A 24,339-nucleotide genomic window follows, 5' to 3' on the forward strand; every position below is an offset into this window, starting at 1 on the left:
CATGTAATGTAATAACAGCAAAAAATTAGCATTATTAGCATTATTGCTACACATAAGTGTTTAACCTATACTAAACCCCTCCTGCCCCAGATCATAACAGAAGTATGGGAAAGGTTGGTCCCCGCCTTCCCTTGCATCCCCCAAGTGTATACAGGACAGGTACATGATGAAGCCACTGCTTAGTACAGGAGAAAAGGTGAAGACCCATTGCCTGATTCAAATCCCATCAAAGTTTGTGAGTCCTCCCATTGTCCTCGGGGAGCTTTGGGTCATTCTTTTGATTTAATTACGGGGAAAGTGAAAATCCTATTTGGACATTTTGTAATAGTCTTGTTTCCCAAGGATAAACACCTAAAAACACAGCAAAGGAGGGTTGGATGAGGATTCGGAAGAATTCAAAGCTGGGCAATACTACGTTAAATTATATCTAAAATGCGTGTAGGTGCATTGACCATAGGATGGGGGAAGTTACCCAAACTTGACGCATTCAGGCCGAGCCACAAGCACCAGACCACTCTTCTAGTCATGCAATCGCAAAAACAAGAGTATGGGAAAATGGGGAATGTTTTGAAGTAAACACACAAGCCCAGAGCACCCTGCACCAATACCTGATCCTCTCTACCTGTTTTGAATGCAGTTGGCTCTGTCTCATCTAAAAATGACTATTCTTTCCATATACAGTACGAAGTGCAGGAAGCCACACAAGATCTTATCTGCAAGGGCATGTGCACTTGGGTGGTGTCTACACTGACAATTTAAGCAATTTTCCCACGGCAGGGTTAGCCTCAGAGGAATAACCTTTTCTAGTAGCACTGCTTGGAGTGATGATGCAGGACAGACACAAATGGTTTCTGATGACTCCTGCATTACTTAGCTCTGCTGCAAGCAAGTTGGGACAACGCAAAGGTAAATATGCCTGTGCCTGACTTAGTGTAGTATTTCTGAACCAATGGTGAAGGAATTTCTGAAAAACCATAGAATAGACCAAACCACAGAATGAGACTTTGCAGAGGAGGATCCAACGTCAACTGTAAGAAAATCACAGTGTTCAAAGCCTGGATACATAATAATGGTAGAAATAATTGAGTAAAAGGCACACCACATATTAATCATTAGGAACATATGTTTCATGTTTTGGAATCACTCATTTCAAACTTGTGGCTAATCAGTTTTGCTCAAATTCTCAGAGTGCATCACTGCATAGTGTATGACATCAGGTTAGATGTTTAATTACTTCCTGCTTAAAGAGCATACAATATACACAGCTGTCTTCAGGAAGATCTTCAGAAACGAGAAAAATATGAGATTTCCCAGGTCCATTTTCAAGAGAGCATGCACATATTTTAAGCAGCGAGACCGTCAAAATGAAGTAGTGACAGGTTACCCAAATCTAAAGAATCTGAGGTGGAGGGAGAGAAGTAGAAGTCAAGGTTGAAATATACGTGTGCACAGGTGAAGGGGAAGAGGGAACTGAAACACACACTTCTGTGATTTGTCTTCCTTAGGTCACTCAAAGCAGTTTTAAACCTGGTTTAACTGTTCAGTGCATCCTCACAAATGAGTGATCCTCTAGAGCACTGCCCAAGTTTCTGTGCACACAGGCCACCCACCTTCACCAGATCCTCCAGAACCAGACTCTCTGTATGCACATTCGCACCTCTTCTCCAAGAGCCCGCGTGCTTGACGAGAGCCCAGAAATGCTGGCAGTAGGAGCAGAATACTACCATCTGAATTATTATTTTCCAGCAACGCTCAAGCTCCTTCCCAACCACTTCACCAGACAGATGCCCATAGCACAGGTGGCTCCAGAAGATGTGGTGTTTGGGAGCAGGCGGCAGAGTGGTCCATGGCCTGCAGGTTGGCTACCTCTGTTCTGCAGTGGCATGAATCTAGCAGGCAACATGCCACTAAAGCTGTCCTTTACCAGTAGATTAAGTTGATAGGAAAAAAGGGTTGAGACTGACATCCATCATCTTTACATGAGAAACATCCCCTGTAATATTTTCCTTGTTTTTCTTATTGATTATTACTTTTATTTAAAAGAAACAAGGAAATTCAAATGCACACACTTTAAAATACAGTAAGAGTTGAACAAGCCTTTGTAATTAAGGTGGTGAATGGGGGAAAGAAGCAATATCAGAGACATTTTCACTGTCCTGAGAACAGCTCAAAAAAGTCCGAGTGAAGAAATCCAAAATCTGAATATCCATTAATGTGCTCAATCAATCTTAACACTGACCTGTATTGACAGATTTGCAAAAATACACCAAGTGTACTCAAGCACCATGCATGAAGTAGGACTACAAATAATAACATCCCTGAATCGGTGTTCAAAACATCACTACACTGAAAATTGAAGGTCATGTTGGTGATTGAACTATGCATTTCTACACTTTAACATATTTGTATTCCTTTAAGTTTAACTCTTTGGTCAACCATCCTTTCTACCGAATTAATAAATTACTTCTGTAGTACTATGTATTGTTGACAAAAACTTTGAATTCTGTGTCTACAGAGCTTTTTCTCCGGGTGCTCCAAGTTATTTTACGACAAATTTTAACAACTGAATTTCAGTAGATAATCCACATTATCTTAATTGAAAGAGGAAACATTAACTGAATTTAACATATAGAATCAACCTTCATTACTTGTTGAAATTAACGGATAAAACATTAGTATAAAAAATATACTCTGCTTTTGAAAACAGAGAAATCTGGATGGACAACAACCAAAAAAACTGTTAAAAATTAAATACTCCCTGTCCCACTAATAGCTTAGTCCCATATTCGTGTTTAAGACCCAAACTGATGAAGGGGAGAAAAATGCTGCTAGTCACCGATGCAGAGAAGTCGGAGTGGGAGCTCTCTCAGGCCCAAGAATATTTCTGGTTGTCAAAGGCTAAAAAGATTATTTATTGTTTCCTTCCTAAACCCAGCTCCACTGCCACCTGTTCAGAATTTACTATAAAGCTGTTAAACAAGACGGGAACTTTGATGCTGACTGTGAAAACAAGTTTCACTGTATCTGACCCGAGCAGCACTCACTACTGATCCAGAAGCAAAGGAATTTGATTTTTTTCTTTAAGCACAGCTATCTTTTTACCTTTATAAGCTGTTTAAAAAAATGTAAATAAAATAACTCAGTGGACAATAGAGGGCATTCATCCCACAGAAAGACAGCCGCCACCCTTAGACATGAAATATCGCAGCACATTAAGTCATGAGACCCCGCTAATCAAAGCTGACAGGGCCCTGAATGTGATTTCTGCTGAGACTTAGCGATATCATGGGGCACTGAAGCATGCACAGCCTGCCAGACTGCCCCTGTTCATGTGACAATGGCTTTTATTCCCGAAAGGGGCCTGCGAGTGACAAGAGTCCCCTTTGTCTTTAGGCTCCCGCATTCGCAGTGCAAGAGAGGTTCATTCAACCAGCCCCAGACACTCTTTGAAAGGCTGAAGTGTAACATAAGATGACCATGAAACACTAGCTTGCCTTCTGCCTACCCCTCATTCTTCTCAAGCACAGCCTGGCCTATTCAGGGCCTCTCACAGACTCGCTCGCACTGCATTACCCCCGGTCTGCTGAATCCCCGCATTGTCCCGGCCCCACCAGCAGCCATCGCCCTTCCCACAAAGACATCCACCCGGCAGCCCGACCAGGCTCCGGCACGGCCCGGGACAGCCCGGGTCGAGGGTGACGTGGAGCCACAGCCCGTGGCTTTGGAGGGCTTCTGAGAAGGGGACAAAGCCTCCACATTTCACCTGGAACTACCTGAGTGGGAATGTTAAACCCTTCTGTCTCTTCATGCCATGCGGGCCGTGAAGAGCAGACCCGGGAGCCCCTTGCACAGCTCCAGAGCGCCCTGCAAGGCCCCACGCTGCCATACTCCTCCAGCAGCTGCAAACTCCATTCAGAAAAGAATGGATAAAAACCCCAAACAGGCCAGACGCCTCAAAAACCCACTTATATGTCCCTGCTTTTTCCTTTAACTCTCACTATATCAGCTTGTTTTTCTGCATCATGGGAGCACTAGTGCCATCCGCTGGCCAGCACTCCCCATCAGGTGCCTCCTCACCACAGCCACTATTTTATGCTGCTAAATCAGAATAAAGTTACCTCCACCTGCACCATTTTCCACCAGACCCACCACCGCCTGTCCACAGCTGACGATTTTCCTGCCGCCCCCACGACGCCTGCACCCTGCCCCGTCAGGCTGCCCTCCCAGCAGCTCACTGCAAAACTCCCGGCTGCTGCGATCCACAAACTGGTTCGGCTTTTGACCAGCTCTACTAAAAAACAGGCAGACAGGGAGGGCCAGATGCGCTTCAGAAACAAGTAACCGCCATGGCCATCCCCAGGGATCTGTAGGATCTCATTTTCTGAAGAGATCTTTCTCCAAAACCTCTGTGAGGGACAGAAGCCTTAACCCACGGGGCAGAGCTGGGGACGTCCATGGTGTACAGCACAGTAGGAAATGCATCAAAACAGGCAAAGGGAATAATGTGCTCTAGAATAAATGCCCGGTGTCTTATTGTAAATACAGCAAGAAAATAAATAATGACAGCAAGGATTTATAAGGATTTCTGTCCTTTCAGGTGAGAGACAGAAGAGCCAAAAATCCTACATGTGAATCTGCTTTACTGCCCCATCCGAAGGATGGGGAAGAGCAGGACAAACAGACATGCCACAGCCCACTGCAAGCGCTCAGAGCCCTAGTTCCAGGTTTTTTGGGGTAAGTTGCTGTGACCTTACGTATGATCAGTCCCCAAGGGCAGTAAAAGATTTCCTGTTATTCTTGAAGATAATTCTATTCATCCTTCTGGCAACAAAACAAAACTAGAAGAAAGTTATGGCTGAGGGTAAGCAACAGTTGAGGTTTCCTGTTCTTCACACTGGGAATGACTAGTAAATGAGCTTTTCTGTAGAAGAAAGAACAGAAAAACAATTCCACCAAAAAAAAATTTAGAGCTTTCCAAAACCAGATCTAGAAAGAACTGCATTTCTAATGACAACAATAAATATCTTTGGAGCCATGAACTTAAAAATCACACTTGAATATAGTCAAATACTATGTTTCTGTTAGGATTTTCAATCACTCACGTTCAAAAACTTATTGAGCAAAAGAGTAAGTTTCAAGCAGCTACCTGTGAACTTCTAATCAAATATGAAATATCCTTGTTTCAGTATTCAAAAAAAATCAACAAGAATGGAATTCCATAACCTCACTTGGGAATTCGGCTTTACTGAAGAATAGGATTTTTAAAATGCTATTTGACTTTTGCTAAACAAGATCAAGCTGTTCTACACCATCAAAGTGAACCATCTTCCTTTGAGAAAAACAAAGCTATGTTTTTTGCCTTTAAAAAAAAGAAAAGCATTAACCGTATTGTAGTTTGCTCATGAGAACACTCGCAAGGCTACCAAGACATCACGGTGATGCCAGAGATGCTGCGAGTACTCTAAACCACAGGGTAAAACATATCAAATTCTGGGTTTGGTGAACTCCTGCTAGTGTCAGCCACTCAAACTCAAATACACGAGTATTTGAATATAAGCCTCAATGGTAAAGAGGCTTTGAAACTCCTCAAACTGAGAAGCCTTTGGTTAGGGTAATCACGTGGGAACAGAGATATTTTCCAACCCCTCCTCGCTGCAGGCAGATTGGAGATAGCACAGCAGGTCTATGACCAACTACTAAACCCCCTTCTTTTCTTGCCAAAGAGAAGGAAAACAAAAAAGAACACAACCATCCCCTTAAATTCTCCAAATTAAACCCTATTAACCTATTACTTTCAAAGGTCAAAAAAGGGGTGGAGGAAGGATTCACTGGCATTCTGTACTCAGCCATTAGAAAAAATGGGGTTGAACACAGCCTGCTCATGTACATGGGAAGACCATGCTAAGCTGTACCATTCACAGTGTGCAGCTGCTGTGATGAAACGGAATTCACATTGAAATGCATCCAAAAAAGGACACAGACATTAACAGAGAACTAGGTAAATTTATTTGAAAGACATGACCCACCTCTTTGTAATCGCCCTTGTGATAAAGATGACTGACATGTTCAAGCAAATAGTTCCGGTCTGCTGTATGGAGCTGGTAAATGCTAATCAGAGGGTCAAGAAGATTAGCTGGGCACTGGGCTAGTATTCTGAGTACGCGGGCCTGCAGCTTCTTCAGCTTGATGCCAGACTAAAAAAAAAACAAAAAAAAAATCAAACACAGATTTAGTAAAGATGGCTACAATTCAATGGCAGTTGAAAATGCAGCTTGTTTAAACAGTGGAACAAGCCAATTCCTTGGGAAGGGATTCTCCAATTTCCCCATGGAGTCTGCAAGCAGAAATCAGAACAATATGATACACATTTTTTTCACAGCATCCAATTTAAAAACATTAAATGTTTGCAGGATAATTCTGGAAAAGGCATATGGCCTTGTGCAAAAGTAAAATATGAAACTGGAAAAACGCCCTCTTTTACTAACACAGCTATTTAGAAATTCTCCCCTCTAGTTCCCAGCAGAAAAACTTTGAACCCAGCAACTCTCTTCAAGGGAGATCTCACCTATCCAGCGTAAGAATTCAGTTTTCATTCCCAGGCTTGCTCCTGGGTGCAAGAAGGGCAGGAAAAGCAAAAGCATCGTCAAAAGATGCACAGATACAAGTATTAATCCTTGTGTTCCTACACGATCATTCTCTTATGACCTAGGAATTTCAGTGCCAGTAGCACTTCACTGCACTTTGCAGATACTGTAATGGCAGAGCTCAACATCTAAAAAGAGCCATTTGGAAAAATGGGAAATGAAACAGCACAAATATAAAAGTATCGTGCAGTTCAGAGCCAAAAGCATACAAAAAAGAAAAACTCGGTAGGTCAGGATATATGAAGGCATAAGGAATGGTAAACATTAGGACGTATAATCTGATGACCCATCGTTACAAAGCTAATCATTCAGCTGCTGAAAAGTCATACTGTTACCATTTTCTGCATTCCCGATGATAAAAGCTCCCCACCATATGGCAGGAGTTAAGCAGTTGTACAGTAACTGGCTTCTATTTGCAGAACTGGAAGAATATGCAGAGTAGATTACTGCAATTGGTTTTATCCTGACAGCAAGGATGTGAGTTCCAATGGGAAAGCCTCCAGCCCGGCAAAGGCTGCAAGATCAACGCTTGATCAAAGTGGTTTGATCTGGAAAGATGGAAATCCCAGCTTGGAAGGGGAAACAGAGCTCTCGCATCACAGCTTCTAATATTATTTCATTTATCAGGCCAGCATATAACAGGTAACAACATCTCAGTACGAATTTCACACCCGTCACACCGTGTTTGTATGAGACTACAGAAAAGATGTTGGACTATGGAATAAAGTGAAACTGGGGACACTTGAGGGACATTAAAACCAACTGCCCTCTCCCGGCTCTCTTGCTCTCTCTTTTCCTAACCTGTTGAACAGCAGGATGCTCTTCTATCCAAAGCTGCAACTCAGTGGTGATGTAATACCCGAGGGAATGCCCTTTCCCCTTCCAATCACTGCTGCTCTCCAGCATGTCCAGGAGTCCTGCCAATGGGTCCTCCAGTCCTGCAAAGCCCCGCCTGATTTCTTCCTTGAGCTGCTGAGATACAAAACCACATTGTCATGTACAAAAAGATTAGTGAATCCCCCCTTCCCCCAGCTGAACACAAAGCTTTATTTTTTTTAATTTAATCTATTCAGAGAGGTAACTGTTGCTATTCAGCCACCATCCGCGCCTCCAGTGACTTTTCATGTCATTACAGATTCCTTCATGGCTCACTGCACCTCAAACCCAATGGGAAAAGCAGCAATTGTCCACACTAATTATCCCATAAAGACAGAGAAGTTGTTCTGTGGGGCAGACAAAGGGGCTTGGGATTTGGGGGAGGGGGAGAAAAGAAGTGAGCTGGAGAAAGGGGTGTTATTAGGAAGATGGCAATATTGAAGGTAGATAACTGGGCTCAAAAACCTACTCATCTTCTAACAGACCCACAAGTAATAAAGCATATAAACCCCTCCTCCTCATTCTTGTACCACAGACTTTCATATTTGACCTTACACCCACTTCAGCCACGATGGCATAATGCTCCTTGCCGTAACAGGAATATTTGGGAGTATCAAAATAGTTTGGATTTTACACACAAGATTAAAAACAAACAAACATCAGTGATCAAACTCTGTCAGATTACCATCCTACAAATCTATGCTCCTTTCCTCCAAACCTACCTGAGCAGGGAATTTGCTGTCGACTACCTACTGCCACTGCACGTCAGGCACCACATACCTCCGTGAGTCTAAAGGCCGTAAGGAGGGGCTCGGAACATGGGAAAACTCCACGCCATAAATCTTAGGAATCCCAGGGTGATGTGTTTAGAAATGTGAAGGAATTGGACACTCACTTTGTGAATGTTAATAGGCTACTTACTACCCATCTGGTAGAAGTGATAAATTAGCAGTACTGAGCAATATCTTTATAATGTTTACATTAGAAGTAGTTTCCAAGGAGCTCAGAGGGTTGGCAGGGTGAAGAAGTGGCATCTTTCAGTACCCACACAGGACCTTTCACCGCATGGTACATGTACTGGCGTTGAGCAAGGCAAAAGCAGAGACAGAAAACAAGAAATCACTAAGAGCAGCTGCTGTCTTTCTTTTCTGGCTAAAAAGCAAAATCCAAAAGATGCTCATTCCCGCCTGCAGCCAGCACTTGTAATTTACTGTATATGATGGCCCCAGTCGTAGCTTCCAATGGAAACAACATAAAGTTTGAAGAACGACATGGAAAACAAAAGAAAAACTACAGAAAATTTGCCAATGAATTTGTTCTTTTTTATTCATCGACAATATTTACTGGAAGACAGTTATTTTCCATAGTGTCTTTCATGTCTGGAAAAACCACAAAACCTATCGTTTACGACAGAAACTGTCTCTTTCTCACTAGATTATCAAATGCAGTATGAAAAAGCTGATGACTAACAAAGATGTGACTTTTGATAACAGATTTCTCCCTGTAAGTATTTTTCCCTGTGGCAAGAATTTGCGATGTTAAACATAGGGTTCCAACTTCACTGCAAGATTCAGCAGAAGGAAAAGGCAAGCTCTTATCCAACCACAAATATCCAACACAACAGCCAAAGGAAAACAAAGCAAATCACCAACTAAATTGCACTGTTTATAAATGGCCTCTCTTCTTTTTTCTTTTTTTCCCCCAAAGCCCCACTTCAGCACATTTAGACTGAACAAGAGCTTTCACCACACCGCTCAGCTCCTCCTTGGGCTGGAGTCAGAGCCCAGGCTTTGGCAGGATGGGCTCCAGCAGACACCAGGGCCTGCGAGAGTACAAGGCTGATTTCACATGCAGAGCATCTCCAAACACTGACACAACTGCCAGGAGCACTAACCGTTGATATCTAGACTGAGTCTTGACTTCGAACTAGCTGAACTTTGACAAGCAGGGGAGAAGCCTTCTTCAAAACTTCCTAGCAATCTGAAGACTTCAACTATGGTATGTATAGCTTGAGGGGGAAAAAACCAAAGGAAAAATAAAAGGCATGAGACACCTAAATCAGAGAGGAAAGAGTGCTGTGCTGCCTGGCTCGTCTCTCTGCCAGAGAAGAATTCCTCTCTAACGTGTAATTGCCATTTCCATTTCAATTGATTCCCATGGCAGGGAATGCTCCTTGGGGGATTTCTACAGCCTGACAGATCATGGGAATAGGAAAATTTTGCTGATGCTCAAACTACATACTCCTTCATTCAGTTTTGGTCCCTTATTTCTAGCTACATAGCTCAGGGCAGTCTGCTCATGCTTCTTGGTTATTCCAAAACTGTCTTTCCTATGTAGGAAATGACTGCTTCTTATAACCATGTTCCAGAACCGAGGTCACGCCACGGACAGATACCCTCCTTCTGCTGCTCATGGTCACTGATTTGAGACCAATGGGCTGATTCACACTAGTTAATAGACAGTATTGACTTACATTCACACAGAGCAAAAGGCAAAGAAGCTCCCTGCCATTTAAATGTGAATGGAGCAGACTGAGCTGTATTTAAGCCAACTTCCCTCATTTATTTGAACTGGAGAGTGGATGTAAGCAGCAGCATCACACACCTCGAGTTGCACACAGAGGGCAGGGGAGCAGCTGCCCCTGAAAAAAGTCTCTTCACTTGCTGTGGGTGCACCGCATGTCTGAAGGGTGGCGATGCCCTCAGCACGGATTAGCCCATCTCAGTGATAGCGTGACGAGCACGTGTCAGAAAACATTGGGGACATTCGTGTTGTGCTCCCCACCTTAGAGGCAGCTGCTGCTATGCCACCGCCTGCTCCCACCACAGCCCTCCTCATCTCTCTAAAAAGGTTTTCCTCGTGGTTCAGAAACGCATCCTCCAGGTTCAGAAACACACTTCTGCCCGTGCCCGCAGCCACGCGGCGCTGGCTGAAGGGTGGGCCTGAGGGGGACAGACCTGCCCCACCGGGGAGCTGCAGCCTGCACGCTCTGCAAAACCACGCGTCTCACTGGGATGACCGTTCCAGAAACAAACTGAGTAAGCGGAGCTGCAAGTGTGACTCATGGGGATCCTCAAGCTTTTCCACCCTCAGCAGGAAAGCTGCGGTGCTCTCTGCCCAAGGACACGTCGATGGGAGGCTTTGTCTTTTTCAGAGTATTTTTCTTCACAATCCACACACATCCCAGGGTACACAGTACAGAGATTTTGATGATTACTCTTTCCTACTGTTGTTTTGTGGGATTAACTGCCCTCAAGACTTAACAAATAATATTTTTTTTCCTCCAACTCTAACAAAACTTGATAGAAAGCTCAAGGCTTCAGAGTTGCTGAGCTCAAGTCTATGTCGGTGACTGACCATTTGGAAAGGCACCTCTCACACTGTGTTTCCAGTTGTTTAATTATTCCGGCTGGGAACCACAGACTATCAGTAATGGAAAGTCTAAGTGCAGCAGACGAGGACAATGACTAAACACTCCAGACACCTAGGATGGAGCACGTACACCAAGGTATTCAGCCACACCAGCCATTTCACATAGGACACATTCCACGTGTCTATGTGGTGAGCTACAGGTTTTTGGGTCTTTTAGAAAAAAACATCTCGGCTATGAACCTGCCTGATGCGCAGAGTTAAACATGGGAAACTCACCACTAAGCTGATGCATCTAGTGTTTTTGTTAGTTTTCAAGCTCCCGAATTTAGATGAAGTATATTTTACTCCCTATGAGAAATCTCCACACCCATGGGGTGCTGTATAAAAATATAGCATTAATTTTCGACAGGCAGTGCAAATTGCATTCACCACTCTAAAAGGCAAAACCAAACCAAATCAGAAAAAACAGTAAAAAATACTTTGACTATGAAGGTTTTGATATCATTCCACTTGGCAAAGAGCACTTTTCTACTGACTTCAACCCTCGTTTTTTCAGCTACTAGAAGTATTCTTCTCCCTCCCCCAAAAGATCCTCCATTTAATGGACAAAAAAAGTGTTTAAAAGAAAACAAAAGCAACTTTGATTTTTTTCCCCTCTGTAACTCAGCCCTGTAAACTTCAGCTCTTTTATATGAGCCCCTGAGCTGCTTCACATCACACAGAGCTACCTTTTCTTTTCACTTCGTGCTGCAAATGCATAGGCTCTTCCCCTGTGTGCTGGAACTGAAAGCAATCATGAAGAATTGCAGGTCTGACCTAAGCGTTCTGCGTCTGGACATGCTCTGCATGCAGTTATTAACTGCAGCGTGGAGGGGACGCTCAGCCTTACCTTCTTCATCTCTTTCTTTGTCCAGAGAAGCTGAAGGGTTTTCAGCAATAGGAGTGGGTCTTGGCCTGGAGGAGGGGGAAGAGAGAGAGAGGGAGAGAGAGAAAAGGGGGGAGAAAAACAAAACAAAACAGATTTATTGGCTCTGTACAGGCAGCCTAGACACACTGGTGCATTGTTTCACCGAAGAGAAATCAGCTACTCCATGCCACTGTGTTTGAAACCACCAACCTTCCAACTGTCAGTCAGGATTAAAGTGCTAAAATCCCTCACTCTGAAATCCTAAGAAAATAACAGACATCATCCATGCACGGCTTTAACTAAACACCCACACGGGCTCAAATACTGAAAAGCTGTATTGGTGCATTTACAACTAAATCATGCTGCTGCTGCTACGCATCAAATACATCCCCACCGGTCCCCCTTTTTATATTAAAACAAAATGGTCCCAGAAGAGTAAGCATCTTGCACAGGTTGGAAAGGATTACCAACACACTAATTTTTAATGAAATGGCTCTAAAGTGTTAACCTCATCACAACCTGTGGATGGAAGACGCGAGTGGGAGGATCAGCCCCTATTAGCTTGGCAAGCGCGGGGCAGCCTTTGTGTGCTGGAGAGCTGAGCCTGCCCGCGCCGGGCCAGCCACGCGGGGCTGGAAGCAGGCTGGGCTCTGACGTGTTTCGGGCAAGATGGTGTTTGAGGAAGAGGAAAGATTAAATGCTGCTGTGATTTGTGGCAAGGCTAAAAAAAAGAGTGATCAATTATTTCAAAAGAAGGTTATTTGGAATTTTTCTCTTTTACTATTCACCCAGTTATTTGAGAACTTGCATTCAGTTGTTATTTTGTATCTATTATCATTCATCATAGAAGGATTATTCCTCATACCATTATTCATCATACCAGTATTTCTGAACCAAATGTTTAGGAATATTTAACTTTAAAAGCAGTAACATTTTTGATATCTGGTTCTATTTAATTCACAATCATTTACTTACAAAACCATGACTCAAAATATTCTGAATGAAAATCTTCTACTGCATCAACAGTTTAAATGTGAAGAACCAATTTAAAAATCTGAATGAGTTCTACAAAAACACTCCTCATTTATTTAGTGCACTGCCTCTTATGTTTTCTTAAAGTCAAAAGAAAAATGTTAAACTGAAAAAGAAACATCCTTTCAATCAGCTTCTGCGTTCTACAGTTCCTAAATAGCTCATTTCCAAATGCTAGATTTCTTGCTTAGTATCCCATCTCACTTCATATTTCAGGTCACAAAAAGCTACTTGAACTGTGAAAAGCTCCACCTCATCCAACTAAACTCCGAAGCACTGCATTTATAAAATATTTTACGTAGCAAGCTGATTACTGGTCAAGCCAAGAGAATGATAGTATTCCCGTCATCCACTAACCTCTGGAAAACACCAGCCAAATTAAAAATGCCACATTTACAATTCATAAGATAATATTTTCTCTCATCTCTGGTTGTTCTGAAATCTTGAACTCTCCAAACACTGGCTGTTCTCAGCTGCTGCTTCTCCTTTGGAAAAATAAAAGTCTCTTTTTACAAAAAACCAGAAGAAGATCCAGATCCCTGGTCCCCACAAAATTAGCAACTAACAGTCAAATTCAGCCCATGTGTGTGTGCATGCACATATACACGCTCTCCTCTTGGCCTGACTCCCAAAGAAATTTATATACACAGAGGAAAAAAAATTAGAATGCAACCTAGTGTGTAACCAAATACACTGTAAATCTGAACTGTAATTAATGCAGTGAACAAGCCGGAATGACACAGGAAATGAGAGCAGTTAGGAAAGCAGTGTTTCACTTCAGATACAGCCAATAATTCAACTTGTTAAAAAGCTTTCTAAACCTCAATCAACAAAACAAGCCCTTTTCTTACGTGACTTTTTCCTACCTTACCTCCCCTGTAACTGAAATCCGATCTTACTGTTTTTTCAATACATAGATGCATGAAAACGGTCTCTCCAGTCAATTTTAAACGACTCAGCATGCTGCCAGCATGCCACTGTGCAAGCATGGGTAAGTAGGAAGCAACCTTCCCCCTCCCCAAACCCTGGAAGTGAACGCACCCATAATGTAGTTATTTCTATGAAACGTCTCGGGACGCTGCCGAGCCCCGGCGTTGGGCAGCCGGGCCAGCCAGGCAGCGGTGGAGGCCAGTGCCAAACCGCTGGGGCAGGAGAACGTCAACCACGGGGAGGGCAACCACCCATCTTCTGGCATGACCTGACCAGAAGGTTTTGCTCTCCTTTCAGTCTGTGCGTAAGAAAGAGGAAAATCCCACTCAATTCTCCAGAACGGGGATTGAACAAGGACAGAAAACACTGACAAATAAACTGCGGTACGCTAGTGTCAGAACAGTGCTGTTTCCTTCCTTACCTCGTAAAGCCTTGGAAGTACCTAAGGATGAAATGTAGTCAGAGGCTAAACATGACAAAATAACTGACGAGCAGATACTCCTAGAACCAAACATAAACGAGAGCACAAAGCAACATTATGCTTTTGCCTAGTCCCACCAGAGTGGAAAGCCACTGCAGTTCATGCTGGACCTTGAGCTATTGTATCTAGCTACCCTCCAGCTAGGACAGAAGATGTAAATGTGAAGGTCCACATCATTTTGGCTACTGAAAGAAATGAAGAATTCCTCTATTCTTCCTTCTGCAGGGCCTCTGGTGGACTGGTCTTCTCTTGGTTCTCCTGGCACCCCTAAAGAGTGAGAATGACTGTCTTTGGCATGGATGAAGAAGCAATAATAGTACTGTTATGTTCCCATTGAATATCAGATAGGATCCTGCTCATCCACATCCGAGAAGGAACCAGAGAAGCAGCAGGAAACTAATGCCAGGATATCCAAGGAAAAAGGACAGGACCTTACAAGGAGTTTCACAAGCCTTCCAGAACAAATCTGGAGAGCAGACGACTGCCCAACACAAAAGGGAGAGAGGAAGAAATAAAGGGAAGGAAGAACAAAGCAAAGTGACTGAACCACAAATGCATCTGGGCTCAACTCAGAGGACAAGAACAGGAAAATTCTGGAGCGGCCTCCAGCCACAGTAGTAGGAGCAAGAAGCAGCAATTACTAAGATACACGTATTAAAACAGTGACAGAACAGTGCCTGCAAAAGCAAGGATAGGTCACAGAGGCCAGAAAAATGCCTTCATATGTCACACCAAGAACACCCAGAATCTCCACTTCTAAAGAAAAGTTAAATTCTGCAGAGACTCTTACATACTGAAGAGGTATCCAGCTATTAGCAAGGGTCATTCAATGAGCAAAACAAACAAAACAAGGATGAGGCCATATGAAACAGTGTGGCAAGTAGGAGAGCATCAGCTTTCCCTGCTCCCAGCTGTGAGCAGCCAAGGATGGCCAGGTCTACCATGCTCCCAAACTGGAGAGGCTGAGACGTGCCCCAGGCAGCTGATCCCATTCAGTTCCTAGACCAAGCTCGAAGAGCAAGTGCTCAGTCTGACACTGATCCTTCACAGCTCAAAAAAAGGGGGTTGCAGACCATAAAATATCTGTCAAAGCCCCACCAAAGCAAGGTTATAGCACTTTGGTGGAGATCTCAAAAAGACACACCTGCACCCACTCCATCAAGACACAAAACCTCCATTTCTTCACCTGACAGTTTCTCCAAATAGCATGTTCCTGTTTTAAGAGTATTGACATTAATATATTTCCTTTCAATTTTTTTCATTCTGAAAATAAATTTCCTCTGCCCTGAATCTGGTACCAAAATTGGAGGAGATGGTAAATGAAATCTTTTCCAGTTCTCAATATCTGTGGTTAAATTTCAAAACCATATAAACCACAAGGCTTATATTTTTGAGTTAGGAAAGTGCCTTTGAGGAAAGCCATAAACTACTTTCTGTTCATTCTCTCTTTTTCCTTTGTGCATACATCACTCAAAACCTGCTGTGATCACAACAAAAGCAGTGCCTGCGGGCTGGTGAGGTAAAGCAGTGGTTTTGCTATTGCGTCCTTGCAAAATTCTGCTGCGTTATTGACCGGTTCTGCTGAAACGCCCTGGCAAGAGAAACCCACTTTCTGACTGAGGCTCCTTGTGTGTCTCGCATGGGGAAAGTGAGACACCCAACCCCAGAGGAGGAATTTACCAATGAAAAAATCTCTCAACACTTTTTCTTTGTGGCAAAAGCCATTAAATGCCCCATGGCCCGAGATCTGGAAGAATTACAGTCAAATAATTAAAAGATAGAGAATGCAAAAAAAAAAAAAAAAAAAAAAAAAAAAAATCCAAAAAAAAAGGAGGCTAATGTGACTGAAATGTAGGATCACATCCACCAAGCGGTCAATTACAGCTGAAATTCATGGACAGAAAAGGTCAAGAACAAAATGCTAATGGTTAAGTCTTCTTTGGGCAGACAGCTTATACTTCTGCCTTGCAAATTAACAGGATTTTAATGAATGTATAACAAATCCAACCCACCCAGTAAACCACCAGTGAATTTTTACTATTATCTACTGTTCTGTGTGCCTTCTGCTCCAACAAATCCCCAAAATCTGTCCTCTGTGAAAACTCCTGTTAATCTCAACAGCCTTTGAGATATTTTTCTGAAAGGAAAATAAAGATTCTAGACACACCAATGTCACCATAAGTGCAGCTAGCCCATTTGCACTTAAAAACTAAAATATATGCACTTAAAAATTTAAATATGTAAATGTATAGGCAATGCATAAAGTGGGGGTGGGTGGGGGAGCAGAGTTACTCAGCCAGCTCCTTTTTCATACCTCAGCATGGTGGGTACACCCAATACTGTGTAATTTAAATTACATCTGAAAACCAACAAATAGTATGCTATGTGGATTAAGAATTAATCAAAGTCACTATCAAAACCTACTTTGTCTCAACTTTTTTCAGAAAAGTGTCTGCAGTTCACACCAAGTATGTTGTAATTTCACAGAAGAGAAGACTGATAGGGAACAGAAATAATACCACTTTGATGATGCAAAAAACGAACGGATACATTTTCTAGTGAACAGATTTTGAATCTCTAAGAACAAGCTGATATAATTAAAAAGATACAAAATTATTCCATAGAAACTCACAGATTTTTACACCTTCTAGGTTTTCTTGCTGTGCTTACTTTTAATGAGCACATGTAACACAAATAAACCTTCTAATCTTGCTTAAGTATTTCTGAGCTTAAGAAAATGATTCCATATGGAATTTCTCCTAACAATGTGAAATGACATTTAAAAGATACAAAAACAATTTTAGAACATACAAGTATTATGCAATACGCATTGTAAAATTCTGGGTTGTAATTTAAAAAAAAGAGGAAGTAGATACAATAAAGAAACAAAAAGTGAAGTGCTATATTATTTTAAAATAAGTAGAATGACTTCAGAAAAAGCATGATACGTGAATATGTGGGTATTGGCTGGCGGGGCATGGCAGTGCCGTTCTCCTTTTGCTTTGTAGGAGGCTTTTTCAGTAATTTGTTCTTACTTGGATTTACCCCAGGGTCTGGGGAGAGATACCTAACATGCTGCATAACCATGGAGCGGGTAAAGATGTCATACATACTAGAATTAACAGTCACCAATCAAAACAGATATGATATAGATTAATAACTTCTTTAAAAAAGCTAGGATTATGCTATTGCAACAGTGTTTGGTCCTGCCACAACATCCCTCATGCTGAAGACCTGCCTTCAAGAGATGCTTAACACTGACAGCAATGCGAGCGGGAGACGAGACCTCCGACAAACCTAGGAACGAAAGGGGGAAATCTCTTTGAAAACAGAAATTCAGAGGACGAGAGACCACCCACTGCCCCAGAGCATCCCTACGAAGCATGCTCCCCAGAGCTGGGCACTTTGGGCAACTTCTTGCTTATTCCTGTTTCTTTCAGAATAACTGTCATGTTTCCATCGTAGGTGTATCCAGTTAAAACATAACCTGGCAGCAAAGTTAATGTAACTCTTTTCCTTGGTCTCAGAGGGAGGGAAGAGTGAAGGTTAATTAGTGCATCAGAAGCTGCAAAAGACAGAGGCGGGACGTGTTTTTTTCAGCTGGTCAGAACTTGATAGATGCAGTATCCTGAGAAGTGGGTTTGTTGGTATTGCTGCTCCATCCCCCTTGCACCAATCCATTCTCCATTTCTTATTGAGAACACGTGTTCTAAATGACATTTAATGGCATTGCTGTAATTTGCCTGTATTTTTCCAAACAGTGCCAAGGATCGTATTTCCTACTTCACCCACAATGAAATGCAACCTCTGCTTGCTTTGCGTCCACACTGATACAGGAGTACAGCTGAGACAGCCACCGTTTTCTGCAAATCCAAGGTCAGTTTTTCCCTGTTCTCATTCCGTTCACTTTCTGAATATAAAAGTCATAAAGGGTCTTGCTTAATAGACATGGCACTGTACCAAGTAAGTTATAACTGGGAGTGAAGTGGTAAATAAAAACGTAGTTTTCCCCATAAAGAATCAAAAACCAAACAACTTAGCGAGCAGCCAAGAAGGCAGAGCTCCAAACTACCAAGAAACCATGGTAAGACAACCAGTACCAATGCAAGGGCTTTAGCAACCCTTGGGCAACCACCGTGTTTGCCCTGTATTCTCCCCACACCTCCATGCCCCAAAACACACATCGCTTCAAGTGAGGTCTGGGTCCTAAGCCATGGCTGGGGGCCGGCTCGGACTCGTCACACGTGAGTGAATGTCTGTGGATGCTGCTGGAGCACCTGGGACCCAATGCCCACAGTTCTCCCCAAATTAGCACTTAACAAATGTACTCTCAGGGACAGGGAAGTGAGCGTGGACCTGTGCAGGCAGTGCACCCTGCGCATCAATTATCCAACGAGTGTCCACGTCATCTTCTGATCAGACCTGCAAGTTCACCTGAACCGAGGGGGTCTATGGCTCTTGGATACCTTGTCATTACCAGTTAAATCGTCTACAGTTGTCTTAAGGGAGATTGATTTTTTTCAGAAATATTACTCCCATTCCAGTAACGTCATGACCAGGATGAACTTCCAATGCATCCTTCTCCACCCCTGTACGTTACTTTTAAATATAAACTAGCATCATCTTGGGGATGGGGAGGATTTTCACTCACAAGAGCGTCCACTCCTATTTCAGATGCACCTGCAGCAAGGAGGTCAAAGGCTCTTTAATACTTTCTCAAGGCAGAGTCTGTGTCTTAGGAAAAACAGATCTTTCCAGGAATGATAACCGTTCACTTCCAAGAACACTATGACTAAGGAGTAACCACTTGGTGATCCATCCTGATCTCCACCAACTGCAGTGATGAGACTCCCACTAAGAATAAAAGCACCCCAGAGCTGTTCACTCCCAGGGAAATGTCTCCTGCACCAGTGTCTGCAGACAAGCAGAGGAATGCTGCCTGTAAGAGCCTGATCAATTTAAATGTTAATTACATCCCACCACTGAATCCTCCAGTGCAAAATCTACAAGAGGATCAGATGTCACAAAACTATTTCATTTCAGAAGCAATAAATTGCTCTGCTTTAGCACAATTTCTAGGGCTCCAAAATTCACTCACCATGCCCAGCTACCATTCCTTAACTGCGTCTCCCACAAAAGACAAATATGCTTTTTAAACGTATAACTATGTGGGTTTAGCTGAATTCGAACAACAAGGAAATGAAGCAACAAGACAGAGAGGGTCCTTCTTTATAAGGTATGTCTGGCTCACTCCAGCCTTTGGCTCGGTTTCCAATTTTAGCTACAGCTTTCTAATCGACAGAGCTTTGAACTCCACCACACAGAACGCTTCAGATCTCAGAAGGGAAGTAACCACATGCAGCTACCACAGTCTTAAAAACGCCATACACCACACACCTCCCCTATAATTTTAACATTAAAGATTTAGCCTTTTGGGAGGTCTGTGAGTCTAGGTTCACCAAAGGAAAAGCATTCATTACTTGTTCCTCCAGTTCTTCATTCACACATTTGGATTCACCTTCTGCACTAATACAGCCAGTGGAATATCTGCATCAGACGGGAGGGGAAGGAAAAGGAGGAAAAAAACCCCAAACTCAGTAAGTTCCTCACTTGTAATTGCCTGATTATGAACATCAGCTCATGTTCAGTAGCCAGAATCCTCATTTAACATGAATGGCTCCTTATTTCTCCATATGTCGACCAGCTGTGACTGTTGTGATACATTTCTTCCAGCCCTGTGATGCCCTTACATGATAGTCATCTACTCCCGCTTGCCAGAGGAGAGGAGATCTGTAGGCCACAGCTGGGCTGCCCCTGCAGTCTCTCTACAGCAGATGAAGTACCCCACGGCTGGAATCGTTACTGAAATAGAGGTGCTCACATCACCCAATGCACTGCCACGATGTGGTCCAGACAGTAATTCGAACTGCAGAACCAGTTTATGTTTTGGTTCATAGGCCAGACAAAAAAGTCAGGTCAACCCAAAACAATTCCCTCTACCCCAGTTCTCCCCCTGTATCAAAAGCAGGGGGGAAAGCTTCATTTCAATTCAAATGAGACAGTTATTTCAAAAGCAGGAATATTTTGCTTCACTTTAGGGGGGAGGTCAGTACCCTAGAAGCTTATCTTCTGGTGGTTCTTCGCCATCTGTCAAACAGACCTGATTTAATAGAAACATCTAATTCAATCATGTACCTTGCATGCAGGATAGCAAGGTACAGGCCAGCAATTGTAGTCTCTGGGTTTGATCTACTGTATTAATGTGACAACATGCAATACTATATCACAGGGTTAGCTCTACGAATTGTATTTTCTCTAACATCCTTGCAAAAGCTTATCACAAAGCATCCAGCTATGCATTCAATGCTGATTTCATGTTTCTCATTTGATTCTTCTAGAGAAAAGCTGGAATTCCTCAGATGCCACTAGCTGAGCCTACCCCTTCCTGGGATCACTACGTTAAGCCATACCTTGGTCTATGCTGCTGACTACATCGTTATTGAAATGTCAAAATTTAGAGATCGAACAGAAATACAGCTGGAGAATGAGTTGCACAGGCAAAACACTGAGAAAGAGAAACTGCCATGCTGGAGAGGAGAAAGGGAAATGAAGAATAGTGGGTAGAGTAAAAGTGTATTGAAAGCAATACAAGTTTTTCTAGAAAAAGAATCCATTCTTTCTCAATGGCAGTAAAAGTCATTCTTTAACTAAGGGCAAAACAGATCCCTTCCGTTCTGAGAAATTTAAGTTATGAAAACATAATAGGAAACCTCACGATTTCCCTAATACATGCTCTGTTTTTCAGTGAGTCAGAAGTTCACATTCTTCTAATGCAACCTCCCAACTGAAAACAATCCCCACACTTCAAGCAAAAGAATAATAAAGCACACATATGCTTCTTATAAAACAAACCTTACAAATAACCATGGGTTTTGTTTTCATAATGGCTAAAATTCATCATTTAACCCCCAAAAAACACAGATCAAACAAAATGCACTCTCATTAAAAGAAAAGGCTTGCTTGTCTGAGCAGAACAGCCAAGTACATTTTCCTCTTATTTTCTTGGTGCTTTTTGTCAATGGAGAGAAAGGACAGTTGCTTACCAGACACCGCCATGTAAGGCAGGCAGGCTCAGCACACCTCCACCCCTGGTACTCCAGACGAGGACCTTCCTCTCCCCCACCCCGCATCAGCCCCAAGGGGCACTCACATTCCTCTCCCACTTGGCGCATACAGACACCTGAACAGCAACAACATCTAGGCATGGCACGCGGCGCGTGAGCAGAAAATGCCCTTCAGATCTGGTGCCAACTAAAGAAACAAAAACGTAACCTAACCAAGAAGTTACCCAGCTTTGGGAACATCCTCACCCAGTGCCTGAGATGACCCACTCTCGGGGAGCAAAAACATCCCTTCCCCTTGGCACAGCGGCAAAGGAGAGCATCTCACACCGTCGGTCTGAACATGCATGTGGGTCACCACCTCAAACAAACAGAAGCCATTTTTGGATACTTTCAATACACCCTGGCTTGATAAGGAGAAGTGCATCTATTTTTATATAAGTGGCAATTCTAAAAATAATACTAAGAAGCTGCTTTCTAGGCGGGTAAGGAAATAAAAATTAATAAAAATTAATAAAAGCCTAAAAGTATAACAATCGTTGCCTTTTGCAAGTAATTGGCAACACTTCTAATGGTTTCCTCATCTGTTAGATGGGCTATAATCTCAATACCAGGGGTTGTTAAGCACCAAGATGACAATACAATCCCTGGCACAGGAGGACTCGGAGTTCCGGACTGATGGGAGCCAGGGCACACCCTGGAGGGGAGGACAGCACTGCACTCCCTCATTCCCTTCTAATTTTTTACACCCTCTCCCTACATCTTCACTGCCAGGCACAGCCAGAGACGTGACTGAAGACACTGAGCTCGGTGGATCCCCGTCCTGCCGAAACCATGGCTTATGTTCTTGTGTTCAAACCTATTTAAGCAAAAAACAGTTACATCATAAAATATTTCTTTTCCTGCAAAAATTCAGCCAAGCTATTTTTACTTACTTTAGCCAACAGCTCCATGCATTTTTTCAGTGATAAAGAGAAATGGCTTTCGTTCCCATAAAACATCTCAGTGTTGAGGAGGGAAGGGTAAGGAGCGAGTCACCATGCTCCCAGAAGCACCGACAACACTCGCTGCCGTGGAATGAGCCATTTCTCACACCCCGCTGCTGAGCAGTGGGGGCTGTCTTACCACACCTCCGCAAGCCCAGGAACAGAAGGGATCTGTCATAGCCAGGACACAAGTCAATGTCCCTACACTAAGTTAACGGCACTTTCCACGGAAATGGAAATTCAGGAGTTTAAAAACAACATTTAAAACAGCACTCCAGAAAACTAACAGTTTCTTCTTTCAAGCTTATCAATCCTGCAAAGGTGAAGAAAACTAATATTGTCCAGGATAAAAGGGGGAACTTCTTACCTATGTCCTTATTTTCGGGCTACTTAGTACTGAGACTGTCAGGAACAGCAGTGGTAGCAGGTCTAGAGGACTGAACTGCAGTTTGGGGAAGAAGCATCAGATGCAGAGTACTATCATAAAGCTAAAAAGATATATTTTTTTCTCCTCTCCAGACATGTCTGGAAATCCCAAAGTTCTAAACCTAAGAACCTTTAACTGCCTCTCCTAAGTAGTCTTCCATGAAAAAAACCCAACTGTTAATACTAAAAAGCCATAGTACATGTTTTGAAGCCATCCAACTTTCTTTTTAGAACAGTAACAATAGTTTGATTCTTGTTTAAACACCATTCCCACATTTGCTTCCGCCCGTTCCTCACTTCTGCATACTGAAGAAGCATCAGCAGGTGCTGAATGGGGGCCAGAACCTCTCCCTTTCTGAGGCCGGTGTGTACGGTCACGTTGCTGAACTCCACCAGTACGGACCAGGCAACAAGGCCCTTTACAGAATCAGAAGTGCTGCAGCTTCACCCCTCTCAGCAAGGTGAAAGGCACCAAGGGCATCCTGCTTCTCCTAGCTCCTAAGGATTTCTATTTCTGTTATCTACACAGTTCCATAACTGGTACTGCTGATTCAGGTATTTAATATCAGACACAGAATTTGTTTTCACCTGTGGCTGGATAACCCAATCGCCCAAAGAAATCTGTAGGTTACACCTGAGAAAGACAACTTGAGCCTGAAGAATACGTCAGCTTTTCTGCCACCACTTCAGAAGGATATTAAAATAACCCTTTCAGTAAAGTCGAAATTCACTTTTTTGTTGTTTTTTTACTAGCTGAGACCATTCCGATCACTGAAGATAGATAATCAGGTTCAAGGAAACTTTGTTCTCTAAGTATCCAAAATGAGAAATCGTTTTTAAAAATAGAAGTTGAAATAGAAACTTCTACATGTTGAGACCTGATGTTAGCAAAGTATTTAGACTGTGTTTAAGCACATGTTAAAATGCACAGCTAAAAACACGTGGTGCACTTTCAGTACCCCAACACAAAGCCTCAGACCTTCAGCTGAAGAAGTCCATGTATTTTAACCTATCCCAAGTGACACCAACTTATTTCAGCCAAAGCTTTAAACCTAGTATCTCCTTGACGGAACAGGCCCATGGATGAAATTCTCACCCAATGAAGCTGACACAAAAATTTCCATACACATCAACTAAGGAAGCATTTCACTGGGCTCGGGTCTATTTCCTAACTTTTTAATCCCGTTTTTAATTAATGCTTAATTTCTACTTAAATTAAGGAGAGTTTCACCTAAGTTAGGGTTCACGTGAGCTTTCTATCAAGTTGTACCTTGAAACGCTTTAACAAAACATTCAAAAGACACTCCAAATCTTGTGTCACATAGAAGTGAGGATGGAAACATTTTTCTGTAATGAGTTGTGAAGAGTCCAGCTTATTGAGCGAAGCAAATAGAGGTGCAACTGAGCTTTCTCATGGGAACGTAGGGCTGCAGCTCACCTGGGATGGGGAAACTGTGCTGAAAACTCTTGTACCACACTGCTGGAAAACACTGACAAGTTCTGCTTAAGAGAGGAAGATCATGCCAGAGCTACGTGCAGGGAAAGCAGGGGTGCACGTCATAAA

At 42.8% G+C, this 24,339-nt stretch overlaps 1 protein-coding gene across 15 annotated transcripts in view; it reads right to left on the reverse strand.

Annotated features, from left to right (window-relative positions):
* EXD3 (exonuclease 3'-5' domain containing 3) overlaps positions 1 to 24,339 on the reverse strand; it is a 298,686-nt gene that overhangs the window by 190,283 nt on the left and 84,064 nt on the right. For 12 of the 15 annotated variants that reach the window (XM_076355651.1, XM_076355658.1, XM_076355650.1 and 9 more), the window contains 3 exons: positions 11,782 to 11,846; positions 7,446 to 7,616; positions 6,027 to 6,194 (listed from right to left, as the gene is read on the reverse strand). In XM_076355651.1, the coding sequence (XP_076211766.1) occupies positions 6,027 to 6,194; positions 7,446 to 7,616; positions 11,782 to 11,846 (404 nt within the window). Of the gene's footprint in view, positions 1 to 6,026; positions 6,195 to 7,445; positions 7,617 to 11,781; positions 11,847 to 12,009; positions 12,069 to 24,339 lie in introns of those variants that run through there. The other 3 variants (XM_076355652.1, XM_076355649.1, XM_076355654.1) reach the window with 2 other exon arrangements.

The sequence above is a fragment of the Aptenodytes patagonicus genome, chromosome 18 (genome assembly GCF_965638725.1).
Source record: "Aptenodytes patagonicus chromosome 18, bAptPat1.pri.cur, whole genome shotgun sequence".
Lineage (NCBI taxonomy): Eukaryota > Metazoa > Chordata > Aves > Sphenisciformes > Spheniscidae > Aptenodytes > Aptenodytes patagonicus.